At 35.7% G+C, this 26,564-nt stretch overlaps 1 protein-coding gene across 1 annotated transcript in view; it reads left to right on the top strand.

Annotated features, from left to right (window-relative positions):
- Positions 1 to 26,564, top strand: part of LOC113493053 (glypican-6) — an 81,225-nt gene that overhangs the window by 45,692 nt on the left and 8,969 nt on the right. Inside the window, exons 2-4 of the mRNA XM_026870835.1 lie at positions 10,798 to 10,950; positions 24,259 to 24,382; positions 25,539 to 25,649. Of these exons, the coding sequence (XP_026726636.1) occupies positions 10,798 to 10,950; positions 24,259 to 24,382; positions 25,539 to 25,649 (388 nt within the window). The remainder of the gene's footprint in view (positions 1 to 10,797; positions 10,951 to 24,258; positions 24,383 to 25,538; positions 25,650 to 26,564) is intronic.

The following is a 26,564-nucleotide window of genomic DNA, read 5'->3' as shown; positions in this document are numbered from 1 at the left end:
TACTCTGTTAAATCTATGCCAAGCAAGTAAATGAAAAAGCGCTCTATGTATGAAAATGACAGATCTAAGTCACGTGACTTAACGAAACGAAATGTCATTATCATACATGAAAGCTAACTTAGCTATGGGGGCAGTTACTACTAACAGTAATGAGTATATTAGTTACAGTTTTTATCTTAATTACTTTATGGTCCTAAGCCTTATTTAACTCTAATTGTGTAACACACGAGTTATGCTTTTTGTGTAAGATAAGAGGATAAGGTAATTAGATCATTGTTTCTCAATATGTGCGTATGATGTTGCCACTTGTGCAATAACAAAATAAAATGTGGATATGATACATTTCAGGGCCTTTTGTAGATGTGTAAGCGAGCTAAAACGCTGTAGTGTAGAGCTCTATCTCGCTTTCACAAACGATTTAATTATAATTTACTTTAAGGCGAAGTGATAACCCCTAGGTATTAATAAATACGGCTGAACTCTTTGATGGTAAATTATTAAGAAAGCTAAAGACCTTAGCAATAGGTACCTGTCCATATCCTTATCCCGAGTTTACTCTATTAGGCACTATAATGTACAAAGTTACGATGCTTACTACATATTCCGCCGCACAGAGCTTCGCCTTAAACAAATTATGTTGCCGGCCGGCGCCGACTTAGATTTTCCACTTTATATTTAGTGCACAATAAATATGTCAAAGATTAAGTTGCGTTTATATCAGCTTCCACGGGTCGGCTTCTAAGCGATAACACGCTTCCAACGCTCGTTTATAACCGGCTATAAACTAATCGCTGTATACAAAAACAGCAATGGTTTTGATTTCTTATATGTTGTCGTTTCGTTTTACCGTCGTGTCGTGTGTAAAACATTGTGGTTGGCGTGGTTTGCAGGTGACTGGTGTGCCTTGTAATGTGGGTTAATATCGCAGTGAATGCGATACGTGATAGCCTTTGGAACGATACGGAAGCAATCTTCTCAAACAATTACACGACATATGTTTCTACTGAACGCTTTCCTAAGTTAATCCCGTTTAAGAGTTTTCCTCAAGGAACGAAGAGCCTGATTACTGTCCAAACAAGGGGATTGGTGGTTCTTTTGTGTGCCTCCTTCATTTCGGACACTTTCCCTAAACAATGCTGAAAGCGAAAAAAGCTGTCTTTAGTGTCATTTTCCTCCAAATGGACTAAAATGACATCTGGAGAGATGCTTTTCTATCGTGTAGAAAGGTACTGTCGTGAGTAAATTATCCAGTTTAGTTAGTTTAGCACAATAGCTCCTTTTGCTCAATAGTCGGATGCATATTCTTAACATTGTCTCCACGATTTTGCAAAAAGAAGCATTAAGATGTTCTCGATTGAAAAATCATATTAAACATAAAGTGAAGTAAAGATAGAAGAGAGTCAGTAAGTAAAGATACAAATGTATAGTTCTCTAGTTCATTATTAGTCGTCATGCAAATCTCTTCGTTACTCGCCCTTCCTCTGCTGTGCATGCGTTTCCATGCGTTTCATTCACGAGTGCGACACACTACAGCGTCTACAGCGGGGTTCCAACTTGAGACCCCTTGATCGTTACTTCAAAGCAGCCAGAGTATTGTTTGTAAGTCTGTATGATTTAACGAAACGTTTGTTATAAAACTTGCCTTTCTGTGTATAAAAATAGTGAAGAACAACGTTATACATATAGGAGCAAAGGAATACCTAATAGGTATTCACATAATTTTAGGTAGTAAAAAGAAGAATGCAGAAGAAATTAAGGAAAACTAAGATGTCGTAAAAGGAATCCGGATTTTCGTCGAATCGGTATTTTTATTAGGACTAGACTATTAAATTAATTTTATTATCACTTAACACAAATTTGCACTTAAAATGAAATAAAATCTTAATTAATTCAGATTCTATCTTCCTTGACAATTATACTCGCAGCTGCGTATCTAGACATCCAGGCTTCCTTATTTCACACGATGCGATAGCCTATTTGGTAGACTGCAAACATGAAATGCACCCGAACGCCTTTAATAATATCCTAACCCGTTTCTTTTTGCTCAGCACTGGCCGGCGATGCCCGCCAGATAAATAAAGGATGACGCATGGCATCAGCGAATTCTTTTATAATTAGACAATCCGGTGTCCGTGCGGTCAAATTGCCCATATCTGGGAAAGGGTTAGCGATCGCGAAACGAAGATTGATTATCCCGAACTTGGGTTCGTGAGGGTTAATTATATGCTCAAAGCACCGAAGTGTGGCTTTGTTACTTTTTGCGCTAAAAGCCTTTAATTTAAGTTAAGTTTTGATGGCGTCTTAATTACCGTTTTGTGTGGACTTGATATTATAATATGCTGTAGCTGTCGGCTATTTAACATGTAGAGGGTCTTCAAGTAGTATACGTGTGAGAGTGTGAGCGTGACAGCGCAATACACGGTGTAGAGCGGCATCTCTTTTCACACCCGCAATGATCTTACCTTAAAACATGGCGGTAGTCTCCCAGATCATGTTGCTGGTCTGGTTTCCGAGAACTACCTGAAATCTTGCTCTAAGAATAAGGCCTCTATGTTGTAAACCTGTAGGAATTTCAACTAGCCATATTAATGCAAACAACCTGCCCGCAGTAATAACGGTGAGTGTTAATGTGATAATGCATATAGTTGCTATCACCATAGTAGCTGGCTTTTGCAGTACAGTCTTATTTCTTACATGTTTAACAGTGAATAAATAATTTCATGTCTATAGTTTTAACAGAATTTGATCAATTTTGTCGGATCAACCATCAAGTAATATTTTGTTTTATAATGTTTGAATAGACTGAGCACCTCAAACCTGGGCAACGTGCCTTTACGAAATATATCCAAATATTTTAAATTGTCCACAAACACTCTTAAGATATAAATTAAAAACGATTTTCAATATCTACCGATGTACTTGAGAAATACAAGCCAGTCAACACATCTACGCCTAAGCCATACAGCCTTTCCAATTTCCCTACGTATAAACAATGGCTTTCCAGCTCGGGCCACGAAACAAGCGTTACCACTGGCCTGTATACGCGTCGTGACAATAAAACGACGAGATTACATCTACAGCTCCCAAAAACACCGATCGAGCTATCTCTAGTGTGAAGAATAGCATTAGAATAGAATTACCAAAGAGTATGTAAGAACAGGAGTGACAATGTGACATACTTCACGTACTTTTCTGCCTAATCAAGAACTGTTACTGATTTCACTGAGGTTATTTAAGGACAATAAAGAATTTTATTCTATTCTGAACTTTCTGCCAAGAGGAAGGTAGTTAAAAAAATTAATTTATCGATGTGAATTAACTAGTCATTCCATTCCGAAGACTGACGCGTGAGTAATATAATACGACATTAGTGCCTATCACGTATTGAATTTACAATTATACCTAAATAGTATTCAACGGTCATTACTTTATACCACGTTAAAAAAAAGAACCTAGCTAAATAAAACACATTATTAAATTCTTAAACGTAACCTATTACAATTCCACACGACTCCTTGCTAAACTTATCACAACATTAAGACATTAATCAGTTGACACTTCTGTTGACTCACTACTCTGTGTCCGCGACGCACATCACTTGTACAGTCGGATCACGTAGGACTACACGAATTCCCTTACGAGTAACGGCCTTATATTTATGCGTAGACTGTACGCATTCCGGAATACTTGGACTTATAAGATTATTATTTTATACTGCAACAGTAGCAGGATTATATAGAAATCTGATACTTTAAAACTAATGACGTTAGGTTAGGTTAGATCTATATTTTGACCGATTAACTTTTGTAGCTGAATTCTGTCTTTAAATAGAGGAAAAAATATTCGATCTTTTAGTGTTGTTTTTTGGTGCTAGAGAATTGTAGAATGACATTTTCTATTAAAAGCAAAACGCAAACACTATACACCGTGTTATTTGAGTATAAGTTAAAAAACTGATGGCACCACTTTTTCTGAATACAAGAAAAACTAAATAGATAAAAGTGATAAAAATGTTAATACTGGAAGGTAAAAGCGACAAATGTCTGGATATCTCCAAATTAGAACTTGAACAGTGCTAAGTAAACCGTGACTTAGGAGCAATATTTCAGTATTAACGTCATTAGCACGGAGCATGCCTTTCCTAATGAATAAACTTAAAATGTTACCGGTTAATAATAACTTCAAGCCAAAATGACACATTGATGGAGACATAACTTTAATATATCAATAATGAAACCCAATAGCTGTAGCTTTAATAGTTGCTATTAAATGGAGCATGAAACTAATTCGAGACGGTCGATCGGGCTCACAAAGCCACAGATTATAAATTATTTTAACCTAGCGTCTAACCTACAAACTTGTGAAAAATATTCCAAACGAGAGAAAGACTTATTAGAAATAAAATTATAAAAAACAAATAACTAAAAAATAAAGCTGCATATTCGACAAAAAAAAAAGATCGGTAACAGTTTGAATTTAGAATATCCAAACGAACATTTCAAACGTCGTAAAGTAAAACGTTAAAAACAATAAGATTCTCTTTTCAAACACCCTGAGACTTGCATCTACAAAGCGTTGCACAAACAATTTTACAATGACCGTAAAACACGCAATGTAAATATAATAAATCATAAATATAAAGATAACACGTTAAAAAACTGCTCCCATTTCGTAACAGTATTTGGGTCGAGCAACTGTAAACAGTGCTTATCTTATTGCATGGAGATACCGTTTGCACCTGAAATGTTTCTAAAACAAAGAATGTTGGTGAAAAATTTTGCGACACTTTCCCAATGTTTACCCTTTGAAATTGGGTTTACATTGTGTTTTCCTCTTGGTTTCAACGCACTCTTATTCTGTGAACCAGATAATCACTGATTGATTTTGGCGTTCTCCTCCTTTCCAAGATTTTGTTTATGACCTTTTTTCTGCCAAGCCTTTTTCTCCAATATGTTGGTCGGATTCCAGTGTAACGGGATGTGATAAGGCTGTGCCAGTGTTGCTTTCATCTCTTAATTGATAGAAATATTCCACCATATCCAATCCTACGGCAACGGTGCGTTTAATCCCATCAGATTTTGCTGATCTGATCTCTTGAATACTTCACCTCGTTGTAGACTTCGATCTGTCAGACCGTGTTTATCGCTGACATTAATGGAGTTTATGAGGTAGTAGTAATGCGCAAAGTGCATCGACATTGATGAGTGGTAACGGTCCGCAATAGTATCTGGAACGGGCTTGGATTTATCACGATTGTGTGAGAACTCGCGAGGTTCTGCTGGTTGAGGAGATTTTAAAAGATCATCGTCAATAACCCTCACCTTCGAAGAACTATGTGGTCCATGTTAAGTATCGTGTCTTGAAGTAAACTTTAGATTTTTTACTACTTTACAACATATTTTTCATTGCCACGTTTTTAAGTATACTAAAACAAAAAAGTTTCTATAAATAACCGAAAATTAAAACAATGATGACACAATACTCCAAAATACCCACCAAGGGTCGTCACACCATACGTTAAATTTATAACAATCTCCAAAAACATATTCGTAGGGAATTCGGAAACAAATCATGCGCAGCTTGTTCAAACATCGAACGTCTATCCGGGGGAGCGAGAGCGGTTTGTTTGTGTGGCATCGCCTCGGGATTAGAGGGGCTGTGCACGATTATACTTGGAGAAATGAACGTTATGGATATAATATCTATGAATAAAATTAAAGGATCATCTCCAGTGAGAGTGACGTCATCAGTCGATACGATTACATTTTAGAAAATACGAACTCAGATAGAATAGTTTTTATTACTAGCGTTACCTATGTTAAGGTACATAATGCTTTGACGTCCACACACCCATATATCCTAATTTAATAGAGCGATTGACGTAAACGTGTCCATACAGTTCGCTATAGCTGAAGACAGTGATTGATGAGACCTAGGAGTTCATATTTTGGAAGATATCGATAAAATAACATCTAGGATACTACCACCACTTTAAGTAATTGAATATGCAGAAGCAAGACAGCGTGATACACGATAGAGAGCGCCATCTCTCTTCCACGATGGAAATTATGTTAGGTCCATGATCTAGATCTATGACATTCACCGAGCTCTTGACATTTTACACAAAGTTTCGTAAAAGATGATCTGAATCTAAATCATTGAATATCGCTTTACATACTTACATTAATTTCGATGACACTGAAATGATGGTAATTGAAATTAAAATCTGAGATATCGGCGATGATAATGCCAAGAGAGACGAGAGACTAAACTTGACATACATGCATTTTTATTTCATTATTTATATTTTTTGCACTGTTCACTAACATTCATCATTGGCCTAGCCTTTTCCCAACTATGTTGGGGTCGGCTACCAGTCTAACCGATTTCAGCTAAGTACCAGTGTTTTACAAGGAGCGACTGCATATCTGACCTCCTCAACCCAGTTACCTGGGCAACACGATAGCCCTTGGTTAGACTGGTTGTCGGACTTTTCAAGCTTCTGACTACCAGTAACGACTGTCAAAGATGTAAGAATAGCAGGAGGCACCCACAATTTAACGTGCCTTCCGAAGCACTATTTACTAACCATTCTATTTTATGCTACTATAAAGCCTATCTACAATATACAAAAGCTACACATATTTATCTCTCAATACAAGATTTGGGATATGATAAAATCCCAAATCTTGGTGTTAATTTCTTCCCATAACAAAGTGCCCTACCAAGAACTGTTTCCGTAGTGATCGTATTCGACATTAATATTTAAGCTGCGGTGACTCACGTTATCGTCAGACATGTCGCCCCTTAGTTTGGGGCTGTTCGTCTTATTTTGTGGTATGAGTGATAAGAAACACCGGATTTTGGAAGCCCGTCGTTAGTAGAATAGTTGACAGATTTTTTTGTACAATGAGATAAAGTTAGACTATTTAATTAAAGTATAAAGCTGGTTAAAATAGAACAGCCATTTTGTTTTTCAGTTCCTTAAAGTGTGTTAGTTTACCTAATGGACCAGACGGGGAAATGAAAATCCTTGAATTTAGTAGTAGAGTTAAATAATTCTGTTATGATTGTCCCAAAAGACAGCTAAAGTTAACGCTTCAGCTCAAAAATTAAACCTGCAACCCTAAACACTTACAGTCCCATCAAATATTCAATATTAGAACTTAACACCGGCATACAAAGTCTACATTCCATTGTGCACTAAGTATGTAAATCAGTAATTTCGGCTTATCCCGCCTCAGCCGTAGAAAGCACGATCGGAATGAGATATGAACATTGATTTAGTTATTCAATAGGCATTATGTTCATTGTGTTGTTGTTCACAGCTTCACTTGATTGCTTAGAATAGCTGAGGAATTAATTGTACCTTTGAAGGTGTTTGTTGGAATCTATGAATGCTCTAGAATGTATTTGTCCATTATAATTGATGTCAAAGAAAATTATCCGTAAATGCAAAAGAAACCTTAAGAATTCCAACATCCAGTACCAAAAGTTCACAAAGACAAGTCTATAGAATAAAAGTAACCTCGAACAAATCTAAGACACATTTCCGTCTATAAACCCTCTCAAAATCAAAGGTTACTGCCGTAATACTTTATTTTCACGCCAATTTCCTTTACGAGGTGATAAAATTTCTCACGATGTTCGTCTCAGACCGTCGCTAAAGTAACAGGTTGGCGTCCGAGTGCCAAAACAAGCCATTTTCCTCAACTCTCACGTATAACGATAAACGAGCCAAGTTCTTAGACTACGTAAACTACGTCCATTGCTGGCCAGGCCACGAGGGCGGTCCGCAAACTAAGTGCTAATGAAGCAATGTAATTACTCACGGTAAAAGCTTTCGTCTGCGGCGGCAACCTGATTGGAATTTTAAGTGGTTTCTTAGTACTACATCATGATATCCGTTAATTAGTACTTATTGTAAATAAAGATTGATCGTTTCAGAAAATCAAGTCGTTGGATGTAGAGCTACTTATCTCTCTGCACGCGACTATGTCCGGTTGGATTTAGTTTTCCGGTTGTCCATGTTCTGCGTCTCTTTTTATCATCAATCTTAATAATTAAACAGATTTATGAGAGGTTTAAAATCAAAGTCAATTAGGTTAACTAATTGCTTTCAGATACTGTTGAAACGTAAGAACTACAGTAACTTAAATAACATAAAGAACATGCTACTCTTGATGATAATACATTTAGCACTCACAACAATATCACTTTTCCCATTTTTTTAACTTTAGCTACCAATCATGTATCAACCATCCCTCTCGTCTCCTCCCAATCCATCACATCGCCATAAAATAAATGTAATACACAAGCTATGTCCGTTAATCTTGGCGTGAGCATTTCACAAAATTTATCGATTTATCTAAGAATCGAGAGGAGTCCCGGACTCACCCTCGTTGCTTTCCTAATGCAATAACGTCGGTGCTCGACGGATGTTTAAATTTATTTGCGCCCCTCACTACGCCCCTCAATAGCACCCCATTGCCAGACTAGTTGACAATTATTAACTTTTCCTGATCGAAAATACGGGCACTGACATTGGCTCTTCCATTACTAGTTTAAAAAAATCATTTGAACGAAAGTGGAAATAATATAGTCTCTCTAAGAAACTCTTGTATTATCATTTTTAATATAGATTTAATTTAAAGAAATTAAACGGCTTTTCATTTCCCGTGCTTGAAGGAAAACCATTCAAAAGTAAAGAGTATTGTTCTATACTTAGTTTTAAAACAATAACTTTCGGGAAACACTAAAACATCCAAAGACTTTTCTATATTTCATGGATTATTAGGAGTACTACATCAATACAAAGTGCTCGAAACGAGGCCAGCAGAAATAGTTTCTTTAGGCAGTTTTCTGGGCGTAACTCTGGCTAGTATAAAATACAACTCGATAAAACTTAAGAACGTGTAAAGGAAATGAATTCTCTTTGTATGTAATGTTTAGGGCACTGTTAAAACCTAATCGGCATTAGACTGTAGTTTCTATTACACTACGCCTACATAAAGCAAAAGTAGCAAAACATTTACGGTTTCTATGAACACCAGGTTTCTAATAAAACGGCAATTGGCCCGAAAATAAGGTGTTTGTGGTGAGGAAGGTGTTGGTATGGACGTGGATGGATATAGGGGAAGAGGACAACCAAGGAAACGATGGATGGATAGAGTGATAGACAATATGGCTGCGAAAAGTGTTTCTTGTGAGATGACGTCAAATAGAAAGGTATGGAAGGAGAAGACATGTTGTGCCGACCCCAAATAATAATTGGGTTAAGGGCAGGATAATGATAATTATGATGATGGCTAGAAAAACCTAAGTTTTCCGTCAAACAGGTTTCCACTAAGTATTTTTAATTTTATCACATCATTCAAATTTGGATTTAGTAGGGCTAGTAACATCATTTGTTAGTAAAAAGCGTACTGGCAAGTGACGTCACTTGACATTATATTGACTGTGTCCCCTTCATTTTTTATTTATGAGATAAAAGAAAAAATACGTATCCAATAGTTTCAGGAAATCTGTCTGAAGACTAAACTTACTTTTTTGACAAATACCCTAATAGTAACCATAGAAACGAGAAACAAATAAAGAAATCAGACTTCATGTATAAAGTGGAGAGAAAGCAAAAAGCAAACCATCTGTTTGACATCCCACGCTGTTCGAAGTCGAGGGAAATAGGTTACGGAGAGCTCGTAGGCGACGTCTTGCCTGTCTAACTTGTTGAATTAAGTGCTAAATGAAGAGCCCAAATAAAGCTTCAAGTACCTGAGATAGATTGAAGTAGACTATGTTGACGAGTGATTCGGCTTGGTTTTATATTTTGATAATTTCTTGTGACACCACTGACATATTCATGTCTTTCTACTAGGGTGACATCTAAAGTCTTCTAATGCAGTTCTGAATCTTCAATGTTGTTTCATGAAAGCCGGAATAGAGCGCAAATCAAATCCAGTAACATAGGCAATATGGTTGGCTATTCATGCTATATAAAATACTCTTTCTTCGCGCACCAAGGTATTCAGTTTAGTCTTGTGTGGTGGTTTCACAAACACTCTTGTGACCTATACCACTCGGTCATCCGTGCAATCAAAATTATCTTCAAATCTTGAAGTAAGACTTGAAGTTGTGAAAGAGACACCACATCACAAGCGTATAACGGTGTCCCTTTTCCACACCTCTGTTATCAAAAAAGTTTCTGGCAAATCACACAGCATAAACATTTACATGTACATGTTTGTATTTAGCACTAAAGTTAATAGCTAATGTATAAGCGTAAAGAGTATTTTATCGTTTGCAGGGAAAGCTTGAGGCAAACGGAAAATGTTGCGCTTGCGCATTGTGAAAGCTAAGACAATCTTCATTAAAACGGACGGCGTTTACAAAGCAAGCATTCAATTAATTTTAATAATTGAATTGTGTAATTATAGTTTGTAATACTAGTACCTACTTTATACCGACTTCGGTAAAACGGGTATTGTTTTCTTGTTTTAGTATCTCTTATTCTTAGTATATGTAAGTTCGTTTGACACTCCTATCTTAGATAGAAAGAAGAGTTAATTTATTTTTAAGGAAGTCGTCTTTTTACTGATAATTAATTAATTCTAAGCAATGTCAAGTTTTAGTCGCGAGAAAAATAATGGACCTCATTATGTGACCCCATTTGCTATTTTCATAGTCTTTGCAAGACCCCACTGCTTGGCAAAGGTCTTCCCCTTTTTCATCCACATATTTTCGATAACTACTAATAACTATTTAAATATTCTTAATTAATTCTCCATTTTCTACCAACAGATGCAGACGGGCTATGTTCAAACCGCGGGTGTTGCGGCGCGGGCGCACGCACGCGGCTGACGCAGGCGGCGCGCACGCAACTCGAGTCGGCGCTATGGAGCGAGCTCAGCAAGCTCGCTGACACACTCACGAACCGAGCTATCAAGTTTGATGGTAAGTGCAGAGAAAAATTTTATTTAAACGGAAAATTTATCTGATAAAAAATCTTCTTTCGATTTCTTTAAATCTGAGCGTACCGAGTTACGTTATTTGCATGTCTGTTAATCGATTGTTAAGCCGATAATTGCTAGGAACATATAGTTTTTTCTTTATACTTCGTTACATAAAACAATGGATACGAAACTATTCGAATTCTATACTTTAAAAGGTTTTTATAAGTTACGTCTATAATAATCTATATTATGAACTTACATAACGAGATTCTTGCCGGTTCTTGTTTATAGGATTGACATAATATGGTACCCTGCATTTAAAGCCACTAGTAAAAACATTTCAAAACGTCGCATCTAGAATAATCAAGTATCATTTCGAAAGTACCTGAAAAGTAATACTACCACTAACTTTTTTAATTTGGAATTATTACCATAGAAATTTAGGTTCATTTTTCAATAATTATATTGAAAACGACGCCTTCAATAACAATCGAACATCGGCAAGTTCAATAGTTCAATTCAAAACTTAATGATGTGAAAAAGAAAATCAAGTACCATTTATCAAGCTATTACCTAAACACATAAACACCTTATAAAGCACATTAATACGGAAACAACTAGGCACAATAAAACGCTAAAGTTAATTAGAATTCCTTCAAACAACGTCAACTAATAAAGGTTGGAACACACTTACCGTACTTGTTAGTAGACCGAGCAAATATACTTACACTTAATTATGTGATGTTTTAATGGTAACGGAATCTTGCATACAGCCATAATCATCATCATCATCTCAGCCTATCGCCGTCCACTGCTGAACGTAGGAACGAAGGCACAGCCATAATGTCACATGACAATCATAATGACAATAATTTGAAACCTGTATAGTCGGAATGTATGTGAGTATAATTTGCAGCTTACCCTCTTAAAATTATACTTTACGCTAGGGAAGGTTATTGGACGTTGCTATATTCCTGGGAAATATTTAATCGCTAAACAAAATCCAAACTGTAGTTTTAAATACACTTTAAGCTGTGAAAGTACAGGTGCAATGTACAAATTGCCCTCCTAAGATACTGTTATGCCAGTTTGTGTGGCATCACCTTTGTAGCTGTGTCCGGCGCCGGCGCAGTTGCATCAGAACGGGACCGCAGCCCGCTTGTCCAAACATGGCGGACCGGTGACACTTGAAAGTGGACTCGCCGCGAACACAGCGTGCAGCGCACTGCCAGATAAATGAGCATTTGAACTAACCGCGATGGAATGTCGAAAATTCCTTAAATAATGTTCTTTTATTTTTCTGGTGTTTCGTTTTACAAAAAATGACCAATGACAAAAAAAAGAAAAACAAGATATATTTGAAATTAGAATTCTTTTCCACCAACCAGCCTTTTTTAACATTTTTAAAAATGTTTTTTTTATCGGTAGCTCTATTCGTTATCACTAATATATTTCTTGTAGGCAAGTAGTTCCTAACTTCGTTCCAATCTCTAAATTCTTTCACACGCCAGTTTCCATTGCTTAACGGCTAACTGAATTTCTCATGTGACAGTATTACACAGCAATATTGATTTGTGCTGTGTATCGAACCAATATCTATTTGTACATCGACTTGTGAAATCGCTGGCAACTCAGCGAATTTACACGAGAACGCTGACGTTTAGCTATACGTATTTACAAAATATTTGATATGAGTAAACCGAGATTTTGGGTCACGAAAAAGGTTTTTGAGGATTCCTCGAAACTGTGTAGGGATTTTAAATAATTATTTGATACAACCTCATTAATTCGTTCTGTGAAGTTCGGTATACGTTATAATTAATCGCTGACCTTTTTTCGACCCGGTTACAATTTGCACGGAGTTACAAGGGTCCAGTTCCCTTACAACGAAACTTCTAAAGAAGAGCTTATTACCTCGTGTAAGTGAGATGCCGCTACATGCAGTGTAATGCGCCGTCTCAGTCGCATGTAAGCTGCAGTGCTCCGTGAAGATCTTATAGTACAGGCACTGGTAGGTTTCCTATTTACCCAAATTATCTATTAATCAAGCAAGGGTTTAATTGATTTACAAAATGTTCCAAAAATATCACATACGAGCAAGAATGAGCATAGAATTAATAGGTTATACTGATCAAAATATTCGGGAATAAATACTGTTTTAAGAGTGTTCATTTCAGTAAAAAGTTTAAGAGCTTCAGCGAAGCTAATGGAAGAGGAAAACGAACAAGTTTATGTTGTGGTACAAATTGTTGTTGTTGACACTCAATCATGCTTACCAAGTTTCTTTAATAATGTTTGTTCAAAACGGCTATTTTTGGATGAGTATATCAAAATCAAAAAATCAAAATTCATTTATTCAAATTAGGCTACTAAGTAGCACTTTTTGAAGGTCAGCACCATTTACAATGGACAGCACCCAGTTTTGCCCACCCTTCACCGCTTCCTAAGTGCTTTTGCTGTGAGAGAAGAAACGTATTATTATAGAAAAATATTTCAATATATGAGCTAGTGTCCCAAGCGACATTGTATTTTTCACTTAAAAAATATCTAAAGTTTTTTATTTGTATTTGAAAGTGATATCATTACCAGTTCTTAGATCATAATGTAATCAATCGCCAATGTTTAGTCCTTTTTTTATTTTATTTAATAACTTTGAATGCGTGACATGTCGTTCGATGCCCGCGTAAAACAAGAATTTGTATGTTTCGTTGTTTTGAATCTCGGTGTGTTTCGGTCGGCTTAAATTACTAAGTGCGGGTCGTTAACAAAAAAATACACCTTTCTTCCAACTTACCCAGTAGCGATTGCAAATACACGCGAGTGTGCGTCACTGCTGACCTTACCGTTACCCAATAACACATTTCACAAATTGAAAGTAAACAGTACGTGCGAAAACAAATAAGGTGCGATATCGACGAGTGACAATCGTCTGGAAACTCGTAGACATGCAGAATACTCGCCACTCATGCTAGTCTTACCAAGACTTGTAATTCTTGCCTGTCTTGCAACACACCCTTTTCTTGAAAGCTTGCAAGAGTTGCTGGTCATGTTAATTTGAAGTTGTAGAGAAATTGCTTTCTTAATTCAGTATCTGAGGTTTTAGTAAGGTGTGAATACTCAAGCTGTGTCTGAAAACGTTTCGGTGTTAAAATTCGCTAATAATTTGTCCGTTCCTTGAACGACGGGTAATAATTTAAAGTGTTTAACTAGCTTTTACTTGTAATCAGGGGCCCCAGATCATAAATATCAGTCACATAAAGGCAATTCGTAAAGACTAGAGTAGAATAAATTTATTTATATGTGAGAGTATTGTTAATAAACATTTCAAAGCCTTATTAAAAAAAAATGCAAACACCTTTTAAAAGATGATAATGATACAATACTAAACCGAATATTCATTGTAATACAAAGGTTATTAAGTATAGAGCTTCCATGTTTACAAGTTCGGCGATATGAAAAACATGTAGTAAACACCGCTACGTCTCTCTCAGTCAGCGCAAGTATAATTACGGTGTCCGGTCCTCCGACCGCCCGGATCAATATTGACACAGCCACTTTCCAACACTCATTCAAGCGACTCTGTGTTCCAATCACACGAGAAACTGTTCATTATTGATAATTTGTACGAAGAACATGAGCTTACAGTGTCCCACACAGCTTTGAAACTTAAACTACAAAAATGAACTTTATATTTTTATCATAAAGTCGTTTTTAATGTCACTGTAGACATAATGTTTGGTAGATTGTACAAGCGATGCTTTTAATTTAGTCGTAAAAACAGAAGAATGTCGTCGACACCGACCAAAAAGTTTCGAGATCGAGTCACGACTTTACACTGTATTAACTATAATTGAATGTTCAAACGAGAATTATGTTGTTTATTTGATTTCGTGTTTCTATGTGATAACATCAGACGAATATGCCGCTTTGTATTTAAGGCTAAGGTTTATAAGAGTTATTAGAGCATTTAAGTTATATACAACCTTTTTTCACCTAAATTGTGATACCTATTAGGGTGGTAACTGATTGTTTGTATCTGGCCTTTCAATCAGGAATTCTAAGAACAAAGGATTTAAATAACCTTCCAGTATTATTCTGGATAAGTGTTAAAAGCCGTAATCGATCTGTTTTCTTTCCTTCGTTTATAAGAAAACCGTTAGCTTCCTTATTGACGTCACAAACCAGCCAGCACCCATTCAGCCTTAGAAATTGAAAAAAGAGTGTACAACAAAACTAGGCTGAATGTAAAAATACCTTTGCCATTAAAACAAAAGAAATTCCGCGCTAAAATAACATCAAAGTTAAACGTAGCTTTTATTTAATGATTATTACATTTATTACTAAACAAAGGCCGTTATAAAGCTTCGTCCAATATACGTTATCGTAATAGCGAATGGCAAGACTAAACATTGCCCCTACAATGAGTAATAAGTCGCCAATCGAAGGAGCCGGGAGGCGAGAGCGGGTGAATCACTGCCAGCCTGCAGCCGCAACTAAGGGAACACGATTGTTTTACGATTCAATGAGAATTATTATATTATTAGGTATTCAACTTCCGTTCTTGTTCGTTGGCAAATGTTTGGTCTATGTTATTGTGAACTTTATACGTAGTGTTAATGGAGTTTTGCGTGGATGTGACTAAAGGTAAAAATCATTTAATCGCGTCGATTCCTATCCACATTATAGTTTCTTCTCTATTTCAACAGGAAATATGTAAAGTACTACCAACCCTCTACTTCAATAAGGGAAATATGCTAACCACCACATAAATGGTGGAAAGAAAGAAAAATGCGTGATGTAGCTATACATTTTAAAATAACCTGGATCAATATTAAAATACAATTGCTTTACCTAAAATCTCAAAACGAGTTTAATCGCTACCAACGCTAAAATATTTAAAGTTATTGTAAAAGAATAAGGCTATTTTATATCACACAAAGAATCAATACTCACATTTTTCATATAGTCATCGAGTACTCGTAGTAGCGGTACAGAAGTGTGAGTAAGTATTTTCTCGCGATAACCCGCCACTGTTCGCCGCTATAAATACCGCACTCGCCGTCTGTCGATGCTCTTAGCAGAACGATGATAGAACAAAGTGTTCTTACGAAACGTACACTGAATAATTGCACCTACATGATATACGGGTTTGAATAATATGGTCACGGGAGATGAGGAAAAGTTTAGTTTGAAAATTATTTTTCATCTTCACGTAAAAGCTTAGGTAGTATTTCGTATTATCTTCTTATCTGCTAGACTACTGTTTGGGCTAAGACGGTCATTAAGATGTGGAGAAAACTGTTTCATTAATCGACAGAAAAATTGCGAATTAGTTTGCCCTATAAGCCTACAAAAATGCTAGTTGAAAAGATTCCCTTACAAATACAACACTGATTAAATTTTACAACAATTGCGATAAAAGATGATGACAATAGTCAAACTACTGACGTGCCTTAGTCACAACATGGCTACTGGAATGCAACACAGAGCATTAGGGTCCATTTAGACGATCGGGAAGTATCGTGTAAGTTGTAATACATTACTGAGGATCCTATATAACGTTAGCTGCTCGGCTACGCAATGTGATGCAACTTGCATGGTGTTTCTCGCATCGTCTAAATGGGCCCTAATGTTGGCGGTCACACATCGACGCTTTGCCATAATGATGCACTGACCAGTGCTCAATGGCCATAGGGTCACTAAAATCCGTGTTCTCGCATAAGTATGTACCATTTGCTCTTGTAATTGATTCTTAACCTAATGTAGGAGTTTGTGTAGGTTTAATATAGTTTGTGCTTTTAGTAACTTTATAAGTTTCTTATTTAGAATAACGTGCTTTTTAGTATAGTTTCTTCAGTCTTGGTCCCTAGATTAGCTTTAGACCGTCTTTCTCGTATATTATTATGTTTTAGTGTAGGTAAACTCAACTCCTATGATTATTATTATTAAGATATTTTTACTGCTATTAAATCTCTTGTATTCGTACATGTGCTACGTAATGTGAACTATGTTTTTAATAAATATATTTTTATTTTATTTATTTATTTCAATAAGACCTCGATCGCTATAAACCTGGAACAACAATTTTCGCCACACTTTTCGATCAACCCCAATTGGCTTCTTCGTTTCCTTATATTAGTAACAATGGTTGTTTGACATATTTACCACTATAACTACCGTTCAACAAGACTACGACCTCCACGCTCCCTACCGTTTTACTCCCATTTCTTTTACGAGCGTCCATCGTCACTTCTGTCACTGTCACGTTACTCGCACCCTCGACTCTTGGCAAGGTTACGGCCGCAATAACAGTTAACTCTCTAATGTGTTCAGATCATTATGCAGGTATAAAACAGGATTTAGGTCACCGGGTCGACTTAAATGTGTTTCGTTGTACAGTCTGCAACAAAATACACTAATATGTTTATTTTTAAGCGACTCCCGCTCTATTGCAATTAGTCCTTGTGTCCCAGGTCTTCGAAACATTCTAATCAAATATACAATGACACCCAGACTCAGAACAAATGTACGTGGATAACATACTGGTTTTCCTCTGGGATCGAAAACGCGACATGTTGTGCCTTATGGGTATACCTCTATTAAACGGCTATCGTTCTTGAGTACAATCAAAAACAATACCTTAGCATTTGTACTTCTTCAAAATTCTACTGGATATTAGCTGAAATATTTTGGGCAAAAGTGCCTTCCGAGTTTTGTCGCTAACTGTACCAGAATTAGCATGGAACACGACATTTTCATTAGTCATGTCATTCGTAGCAATGTTTGTGAATTTTCCGGTACTCTAAATTCCTAAGTGCATGAAAACTTGACGACTTTTTGATTTATGCGTTTCAGCATAGCTCCATTTGGTAAACTTAGGTATTTCAATGTATATTATTATTATTACCTAGATTTTCTTATAGTGTACCACAATTTTTTTAAGAAACCAATCATTAATTTATCATCTACACTCTACAATTTTTATCTCACTACAGCTATTTCAATTGACCAACGTTCCAAAATGCTAAAAGCTCACACCAAGAAAGCTGTTATTTAAAATCCAATGAAAATCATTGAACATTGTATGGTCAAGGCAATCAAAACACACACTCCACAACACTTCGTTAACACTTGAACAGTAAATGATATCATCAACACTAATAACAGGCTAGTAATATGACTACTTATAATTACACCATGACTGAATCAACCAGGCTTTATACCCAGTGCCGTATTATCCATAAGGCACTTTAGGCCAGTGCCCAGGGGCCCACCACCAAAGTAGGCATCTAAAAAAAAAAAGCTTGATAAATTTTTCACTGAATGAAAATAACTTGAACCAAGGGGGCCCCAGTCCTTTGTTGCCTAGGGGCCCCTGGGCCCCTAGGCAACATTTAAAAGACGGATATAGAAAAAAAAATGCATATTCGAGTTGACCCACAAATAAGTGACGGATGATTGGACAGACAGCAGAGCCGTAGTAGTTCTCGATTTTATCGTTTATCTACGGTACCCAAAAAATGAGCGCTCTATGTAACATGATCGTAGGGGTGGAATAGTAGCACAAATAATATACCTATATAACATAATATGTGTATGTCAAGTGTGTTGCTTGGCTTGGATTTCAAAGAGTGACTAATGGCTTGCTATGAGCACAAGTCATATTCATAACATATTCTAAAAGGTATGCGTAACGTCGTAGCACTCGTAAATCGTAGCTATTGTTGTCGTAGCGAATTTGAGGTTCAAATAAAATTCTACGCTTTCGTAGACTAGGTCAAGTTTTATACATTTGGGTCGTAATCACGACTGCTCTCTCAGTACGACATTGATGTAAATTTCGTTTATGGATGGTTGGTTTTATGACTAACACATTCATTTAGGATTCACATTAGCGTTTGAGTGGATAAATTGTAATTAACACGATTGTTGAGAAATCTTCCGCAAAATCATTTTTTTTAACTTATTTGTCATATTACATTTCGTCACAAGTCATCGCACAAATCTAAAAGTGACATATTATTAGTTACCTTATTAAACTGTCACCTTTCCACGCATATGTTGTAACGAAATAGAAATAACTGTCAAAAAGGGGTTAGATAGTAACCTATGAGATGTATCGGTCGCGTCGTATTTCACGTAGCGCGCATGCGCCGTGTCCCGTGTCAGGCAGCTGGATGCGCGGGCGCACGTGCGCGGAACACCGCAGCGCTTTGGTTTTGATGTCACACCGATAAATATGGAGACAGAAGGTCAATTTGAAACATACGTAGTTATATTAAAACGATCAAAAGTGTAATATATTAATGTTTCAAGCTGGTATTGTTATCATCAAATTTACTTTTAAATTTCTTATTGTATTTACAGATATTGAGATTTTGATGTCACTACATGTGCACCGTAACACCGATATGCCATATTTCAAAAAAGTTTCAACAAAACAGTTTCATTCATCATGTCTCCATGCCAAAACAATAGTCGACCTTTAAGCCTCTTTAACATCTTTTGTAACATTATGGAATGCAAATAAATACATGAATATGACCTAATCTTCTTGATATTAAAAACTATTTTACCTTGAGCTGCTCTTCCGAATGGTCCTTCTCCATCTCCCTGTCGTCTTGAGCGCCCACCATGCACAGATGCGGTGCGCCTGCGCTGCGCGATGCACTCGCCTGGTATATAAGATCACATTTTACGACGTTGAATCGAGGATGTGTTTACTTTAACAGATGATGCAAAAACTACGCGGTTTTTGTAACTGAGTACTTCTGCATGCATCTTTGACTCCGTAATAGCTTTTTGAACGGATACGAATGAAAAAATGTTTTATCGATGGTTGGGTAAGTATTCAGCCATAACTCGATTATGTATCGGAAGCAATGGTCGATTTATTATCGATACATTAGCGAAGTGAGATTCAGCGTACAAAGAAACACATTTACTTCATACTTCTTCAACACTCAACAAATACCTTTAATGCTTTTTCATTAAACATTTAGACAGTTTTCATGAAGTAGAGACACGTATTATCAATTAATTATAATTATATGTAGCTGTTATAATAATAGTTCATTTTTGAACGCAACGAAAACCGATATTCCATTTATAAATTCAACGCGTTCCGTAAAAAAAATGATGCGTAAAAACATCAAGTTATCGAGCGTTAAAATCGTTAGCATATTTGCAACTCAATAATCGATTCAACATTCGATTCATTGAATTTTTGTTGTTCGACAATCGAGTTATGTTTCCCGTTTCCTCGATTCGTCGATGATTACCTACTTATGTTTTTGCTGCGAATAAAGTGCGTTGACAGTGTGTTTTTTGTCAGACAGACAACTTGATTTCGACTCGTTCTTTACAAGTGTTTCGCTATAAGGAATCAATAATTTAACTCCTCGTTAACTGTATTAATATTAATTCAAACAATCGATACTCGCCATAAATTTTACTTTTCCTCAGGAAATTCGCGTGACTTTAATTTCAAATTAATGTAATATAATAAAATAGAAATAATTTTAAAATGTCAACTCGCTAACCTAATAAAAGAGTTAATTGATCGTGGTACGTAACGAACGCGTGCTAACAGACACACATAGGAAATGTATCACGGAACTAAGCCGGCAGGTAACGTGCTCATCGGTAACCAACACCGATGGCTGCTTGATTGGCGTTCACACTCATTATTCATTAATTATACTCTTTAAAAATGAATGACGATCGATTACTGGCCATAAGCTGACCTACTTCTTAAAAAAAAACCTATAATTTCTATCATGGCAACATTCCGTGTGTTCTTAATTTGAAAACTGAAAACAAAAGAAAGAAATAATTTATTACCAGCTTTTTAACTAATAACAAACACATTCAGGTTTATTTAAATTTCAAAATAAATTTTCTAGATGTTAGAGTTCGAAATAATAAAATACCTAACATACATTTAAATACTTTTTACGCATAAATCATATACGTTCGCACGATATCAGCCAGCGACGTTTTTTTTCGACCCGCTAAATGACGATAGATTTTACACGCGACAAAAATACCGCGAGCCTAGCAAAAAAGTGAAGAGTCGTTGAACTTGCTTGTACAATTAATTATTACTACACTTATACACTTAAACTAATAGTCTGTATTTCTGTAATTAAATGTTCTGTACTATTATAGACAAAATATTGACACGTACAACCGATTGCAAAGATCTTATAATTGCTTTCCAAAGTGATCATTTTGTAGATGAATTAAATTACAAGATTTCTTAGCGTGTTTGGTGGAAGATAAAAATAGTATTATTAACAGTTATTTTATTAGCTTTTGTGACTGTTCTCATTCCAATTTCTTTTGACATATTTCCTCTATTAGAAATTTTCTCACGCAGATGTACTGAAAGTTTTATTAATAGTTATCAGGGTAACTGCCACCGACTATAAAAGTAAGACTATTATTTATTAGTTACAGAGGCATGTGGTAAAATATTTAATTTGGTACAAAGTTTAACAAAACTACATAAATATAGTATGTCTGTTGGATCTAGTATAAATTGTCTCGCATAATAGTCAGAATAAAAGCGAGAAGACTCTTCGGAATCGTGTTAGCCCACGATTACATTAATAATGGAGATTACGTCTAATATGAAGTTGCCTATCTCAATTTGCCAGAGCAATGTGAAGTGTATAACACTTTTTTGGTCTAGTTTTTGTGGCAGTTACAAAAGGCGTTATAAACAGGAACAAGTATTGTCCATCACGCTTCACTGCATCCAACTTCTAATCATTGTTGACAACTGTACTGTTTAAACACTCAATCAACGTTGCCCACAAAAAATGGCGTCCATTGGTAATGGAATTGAATTAGATTTTTACATTGTTAATGTGTTTTTTGCTGAGAGTGGTGTTGGCAACATTAATCTATAATAACCGTTTATTAATTTAATTGTAAAAAAGTAGATTATATACTTCGAGTGGCCGGTCAATACATTGGAAATGTGGTATGATTATATTAGCACTACGTAAAATCGGTACAATTATTATTCTAAAAAGATGCTTATGTTTTCATTTTACTTAAAACTTTTAAATATATTTCAAACAAAAATAAATTTAACACTTTTTTATTGTTTTCGGCAGAAAAACTAAATTTCGGGTGAGATCCCCCATCACTTTGTCTTCATGAATTCTAGAATATCGATACATAATAATCGCCCTTTAATGGCGTGAAAAACTGTCGTACAAAAAACTCCATTAATAGCATACTGTCTCTATCATACGAAGGTGTAAAGTAGAGACACTCATAAAGGTTTCAGTTGAGTCTTCTGACAGCAACACAAAAATCTTTACCTACTTACCAATATTAGGGATTTTTAAAAAAATACTTTTACTGAAAAAATGAATCCCGTCACTACTTAATAAAGGAATAAGTTTCAAAGTAAAATCGGAAAAGGTTACTTTAAATTCCCTGAAGTCGGTTTCGGTTAGAATGAGTCTCCTGACATCTTTCTAAGAAGGAGCCTGTAAACAAAGCTTGATGTCGTGTCACTGCCCGAAATAGTCCACTATTAAACACCGCTTCACCGCACGGATGTTATTCTTTTATCATACTAATGTTTTTATTACGTGATTGCTTTATTTTTAACTAGCTTTTCGCCCGCGGCTTCGCCCGCGTCGATGTTGGTTATATCGCGTTTCCAAGAGAACTCTTCAAAAGTCCGGGATAAAAACTATCCTATGTTCTTTCTCAAGGTCAACTCTACCAAATTTCATTAAAATCAGTTCAGTGGTTGGTGAAAGCGTGACAGACAGACAGACCGACAGACAGAGTTACTTTCGCATTTATAATATTAGTAGGGATGCCCTAAGTAGTTTTTGGCCAGTTTAACGCCAGGAAGAATTTGGTGGATTTGTGCCCTGTCTATATATAAACCTCTTTAAAGAAAATCCATATATGTTACCGTCATTTGTTTCACTTATAACATCGAATCGCAAACTCAAACTAACAGCATTTGATAATTTAATAGAGGTAATTGTGCAACAATTTTTGTCAAGCGTCGAATTTTGTAACGTTACACTGTGATGCTTTTGAAATTGAATTTTCAAAATTATGAGCTTGATCTATACCACATTCCGTGATGCGAAAATCATTTCGACAGCAATAATTCCAAAGAGTAGATGTCACTTTATTTTACCTAGTAATTAACACTTGTATCTTTATTCATTCCCTGTATTGGGTCTGACTAATAACAATTCGCAAGCGCAATTCCCAACCATGAGGTCCTACTTAGAAATTCTTATAAGGAAAACACAATAACACTTAGCCGCAGGGAATCAGGAATTAAAATCAGTACCGTATTTACACAAACCGTTACAGCCTCGTTTATTAGTCTATCTGTATCTCGGTATGAACTTTATAAGAGTAGAACAAACATATGTCTAGCACATTACTGATTCCGATCGCGTTATTGCGCGTCTTTTCAAAGGATCGTTATTGAAATAAAGTTGACATTCGCACGAGAATACATCCCATAACAGAAATAAGTTTATGTAATAAACTTTCAATACGATAGACGAAGCTCTGTGGTTTTGCAAAAATCTCGGCAAAAGTTCTGGTATTCAATCATCAAGTCCAAGATATTCTTAAAAAGCTTGTTTTAATTAATCCGTGTGAACCAAACATAAAATCATACGAGTTCTCGACAAAGCATGACTCCAACATGAAGCACAAGTAAATGTAACATAATAGCATTACGATCGCCATCACAAATATCTGCCATTAATATTTTATAGGAGTATAAACGCGGTATTAATATGCTCTGCCTATTAATGTTTATTACATATCGCTGGCTCCAGAGAGTCCAAAAATTCTCGCTAATGTCATTCACCGCTAATAAAAGATGCTTCCCAACACCTGCGATTGCGTAAATCTTTTACAGTTGATATTATTTGTGATAGTTTATGGCAATTTGATTTATTATATTTGATATACAGATTCGATATTATTTTATGCTCGGTGGTAGTAAATATATCTTTAAATTCTCACGCGTGGACTTCAAATTAAATGTCGCTCGTTAACTGTAGCTCTTTACGTTATGTCAAAATATTATTGACTTATACAACCGCGTTTATGGTTCAAAACACTTTTATAGATATTATGGCTCGTTTCCTTTGCTATATTGTATCATGATCATCATCAACATCTTCTGATGGAAATACGAGGAAATCATTAACTTCACTTTTAATTCAAATAGAAATTTTGACATCCCAAACCCACCATCACAATTTTTACAGACGACTAACCCACGTGTTTTCTTTTCCAGAGTTCTTCAGGAGATTGCTGAAGCAATCCCGCGAGGAGTTCCACATGATGTTCAAGAGGACGTACGGCATGATCTACGAACAACACTCCTACGTCTTCGAACAGTTATTTGAGCAGCTCGAAAGGTAAATAATCATCATTGTCACCACCATAACATTCATAACCATAACTTGTAGATGTCTTAATAATCTTATTGAAAGCTGAAATCCTCCTTGCACAATGTATCCATCCCACGAATCGTAAAATTCATTAACTAGCACGTTCATTTACAATGACGATTATTGCTTTAGTAATGAAGCATCATACAATTAATATCGTCACCTTTCTCCAATAGACGAAGCCCCATAAACAGAAACATTATTGCAGCCATCAATTATAACTTCCTCAATAATTGAACCGTGCCTCGCAAGTTTACAAAGCATTCGTGCACAAACATTTGCTCCGCATATTTCGAGCATTTACTAAATGAATTCCTCGGGTGCAGAAGTGCACTGCGGTTATTCTGAACTACGATTCTCAGAAACACGTACGATTGGTCAACGCATTTACAACAGAAAATTACTTCACTCGGAACAACTGTACTTCAGAAATATTGTTTAGGGAGCTTTCGTCACATCTTAAAGACTTGCATGTGGGAGAGAGACTGCGCTCTACATATTGTAGTGTATCCTCTCGCTTTTACAACTGCTAACGAATAGAAGTCTTGGTAGCCCCCAAGCAAGTTTTACGAACATAAGTTTTTCCCATATTAGCGTTCTGAAAGTTACGACCAAAACAAGATAAAAATTCGGATAACAAGAAGTATAAACCTAAATCCCTGGATTACGTTGTTGGAGTCTGATGAGATTTATGCAAATCCTTCTGGAATCGCCAGACTGTGCCGAGTTATCGTCGTCTTCATGTTAAAATACAGAATGAAACGAGGACGTTGGATGCCTGAATATAGACTTCTTTAATTCCCTCAGAACCTTAGGTTTATGTATTTAATTAAGTTCATAACAAAAATGTCTGAATAATTGTCTTCATAAACTAATGTATTTAATATAATACCATATCTTTTTTTCCCCAAGAGCTACAGCTTACTCTACCGTTTTTTTTGTTTACTAGGCATTTTTTAGCTACGCCAATATTTTGCTAAGGAAATAATATTTACCACCATCTTCTGTTTCCTCAACTTGCACGGTTGCTAGACTTATGTGCTACCCAATTAGTATTGTTCTTCTCTTAGTATATCCAGTTCCTCCATCCCCTGTACTAAGTGACCATATTTCCTCTCCTCAGGTACTACACGCGCGGCGACACCAACTTCGACGTGATGATGGACGGGTTCTTCAGCATACTGTACAACAAGATGTTCACCGTACTCAACTCGCAGTATGAGTTCGATGAAAAGTGAGTACTGTTCTTATATTTCTATACATAATTATATTTTAAACCGGTATAGTAGATCAGACTTTCCACTGGTTTCTGAAAGTCTGTTCAATATCTTGTGATTTAGGTATTCTAGGTGGACTGGTGGATTGAAAGAGGATATTATACCTACCATCAAAGGTGGCATTTATAAGATTTGGCAAATTATTTTTCTTTTCAGCCCAGCTTTCGGTTCTTGGTACCGAGAATCTTATTTATTATTAAGATTTTAGTTACAGCCTTTTAAGTTTAGGAATATCGATATAATTAGAAATCTGAATTTTAATTTACAATATGCGTTGGGGTAATGGAAGAGCGTATACAGCTATAGATTATTCATAATAATAATAATAAACTTTGCATAGAAACTTACTAACGATAACTCATTAATGTTATATTTTATGAATCATACGGACAAAGTATATTGTGAATAATTAATTGAAACTCAGACAAGAGCTAATTATATTTGCACATATTAATACACGTTCAATGGACTCTTGTCCTAGGACGCGAAGGAGAAATTGATCATTAATAAGAACGGTGATGAAATATGCATTATTTGGCATAAAAATCTTTAAATAAGCCAAGTTTGTTTCTTCTCTCTTATTTTTAGCGCACCTAATATAAAAAATGAAGGTGCAATATTTATTTGGGAGCTTAAAAAACCTGTGAAATGAAAATACATAATTTACAAATGTGTTTTTAACTGTAATTTTTCTGTGACGCAAGTTACACACAGACAATCTATAAATCAAATTAATTGCTTTAATTTGATTAAGTTCTTAACTATTAGTTATATTTCAAAAATAAAACATCACAATTTATAAAAATTACAGTCACTGATAATTTTAACAACAATTATAAAGTTCAGCTCAAAGCTTTTTAATAACAATTTGA

Source organism: Trichoplusia ni, chromosome 4 (genome assembly GCF_003590095.1).
Source record: "Trichoplusia ni isolate ovarian cell line Hi5 chromosome 4, tn1, whole genome shotgun sequence".
Lineage (NCBI taxonomy): Eukaryota > Metazoa > Arthropoda > Insecta > Lepidoptera > Noctuidae > Trichoplusia > Trichoplusia ni.
This window is presented reverse-complemented; position numbering and strand designations above follow the sequence as displayed.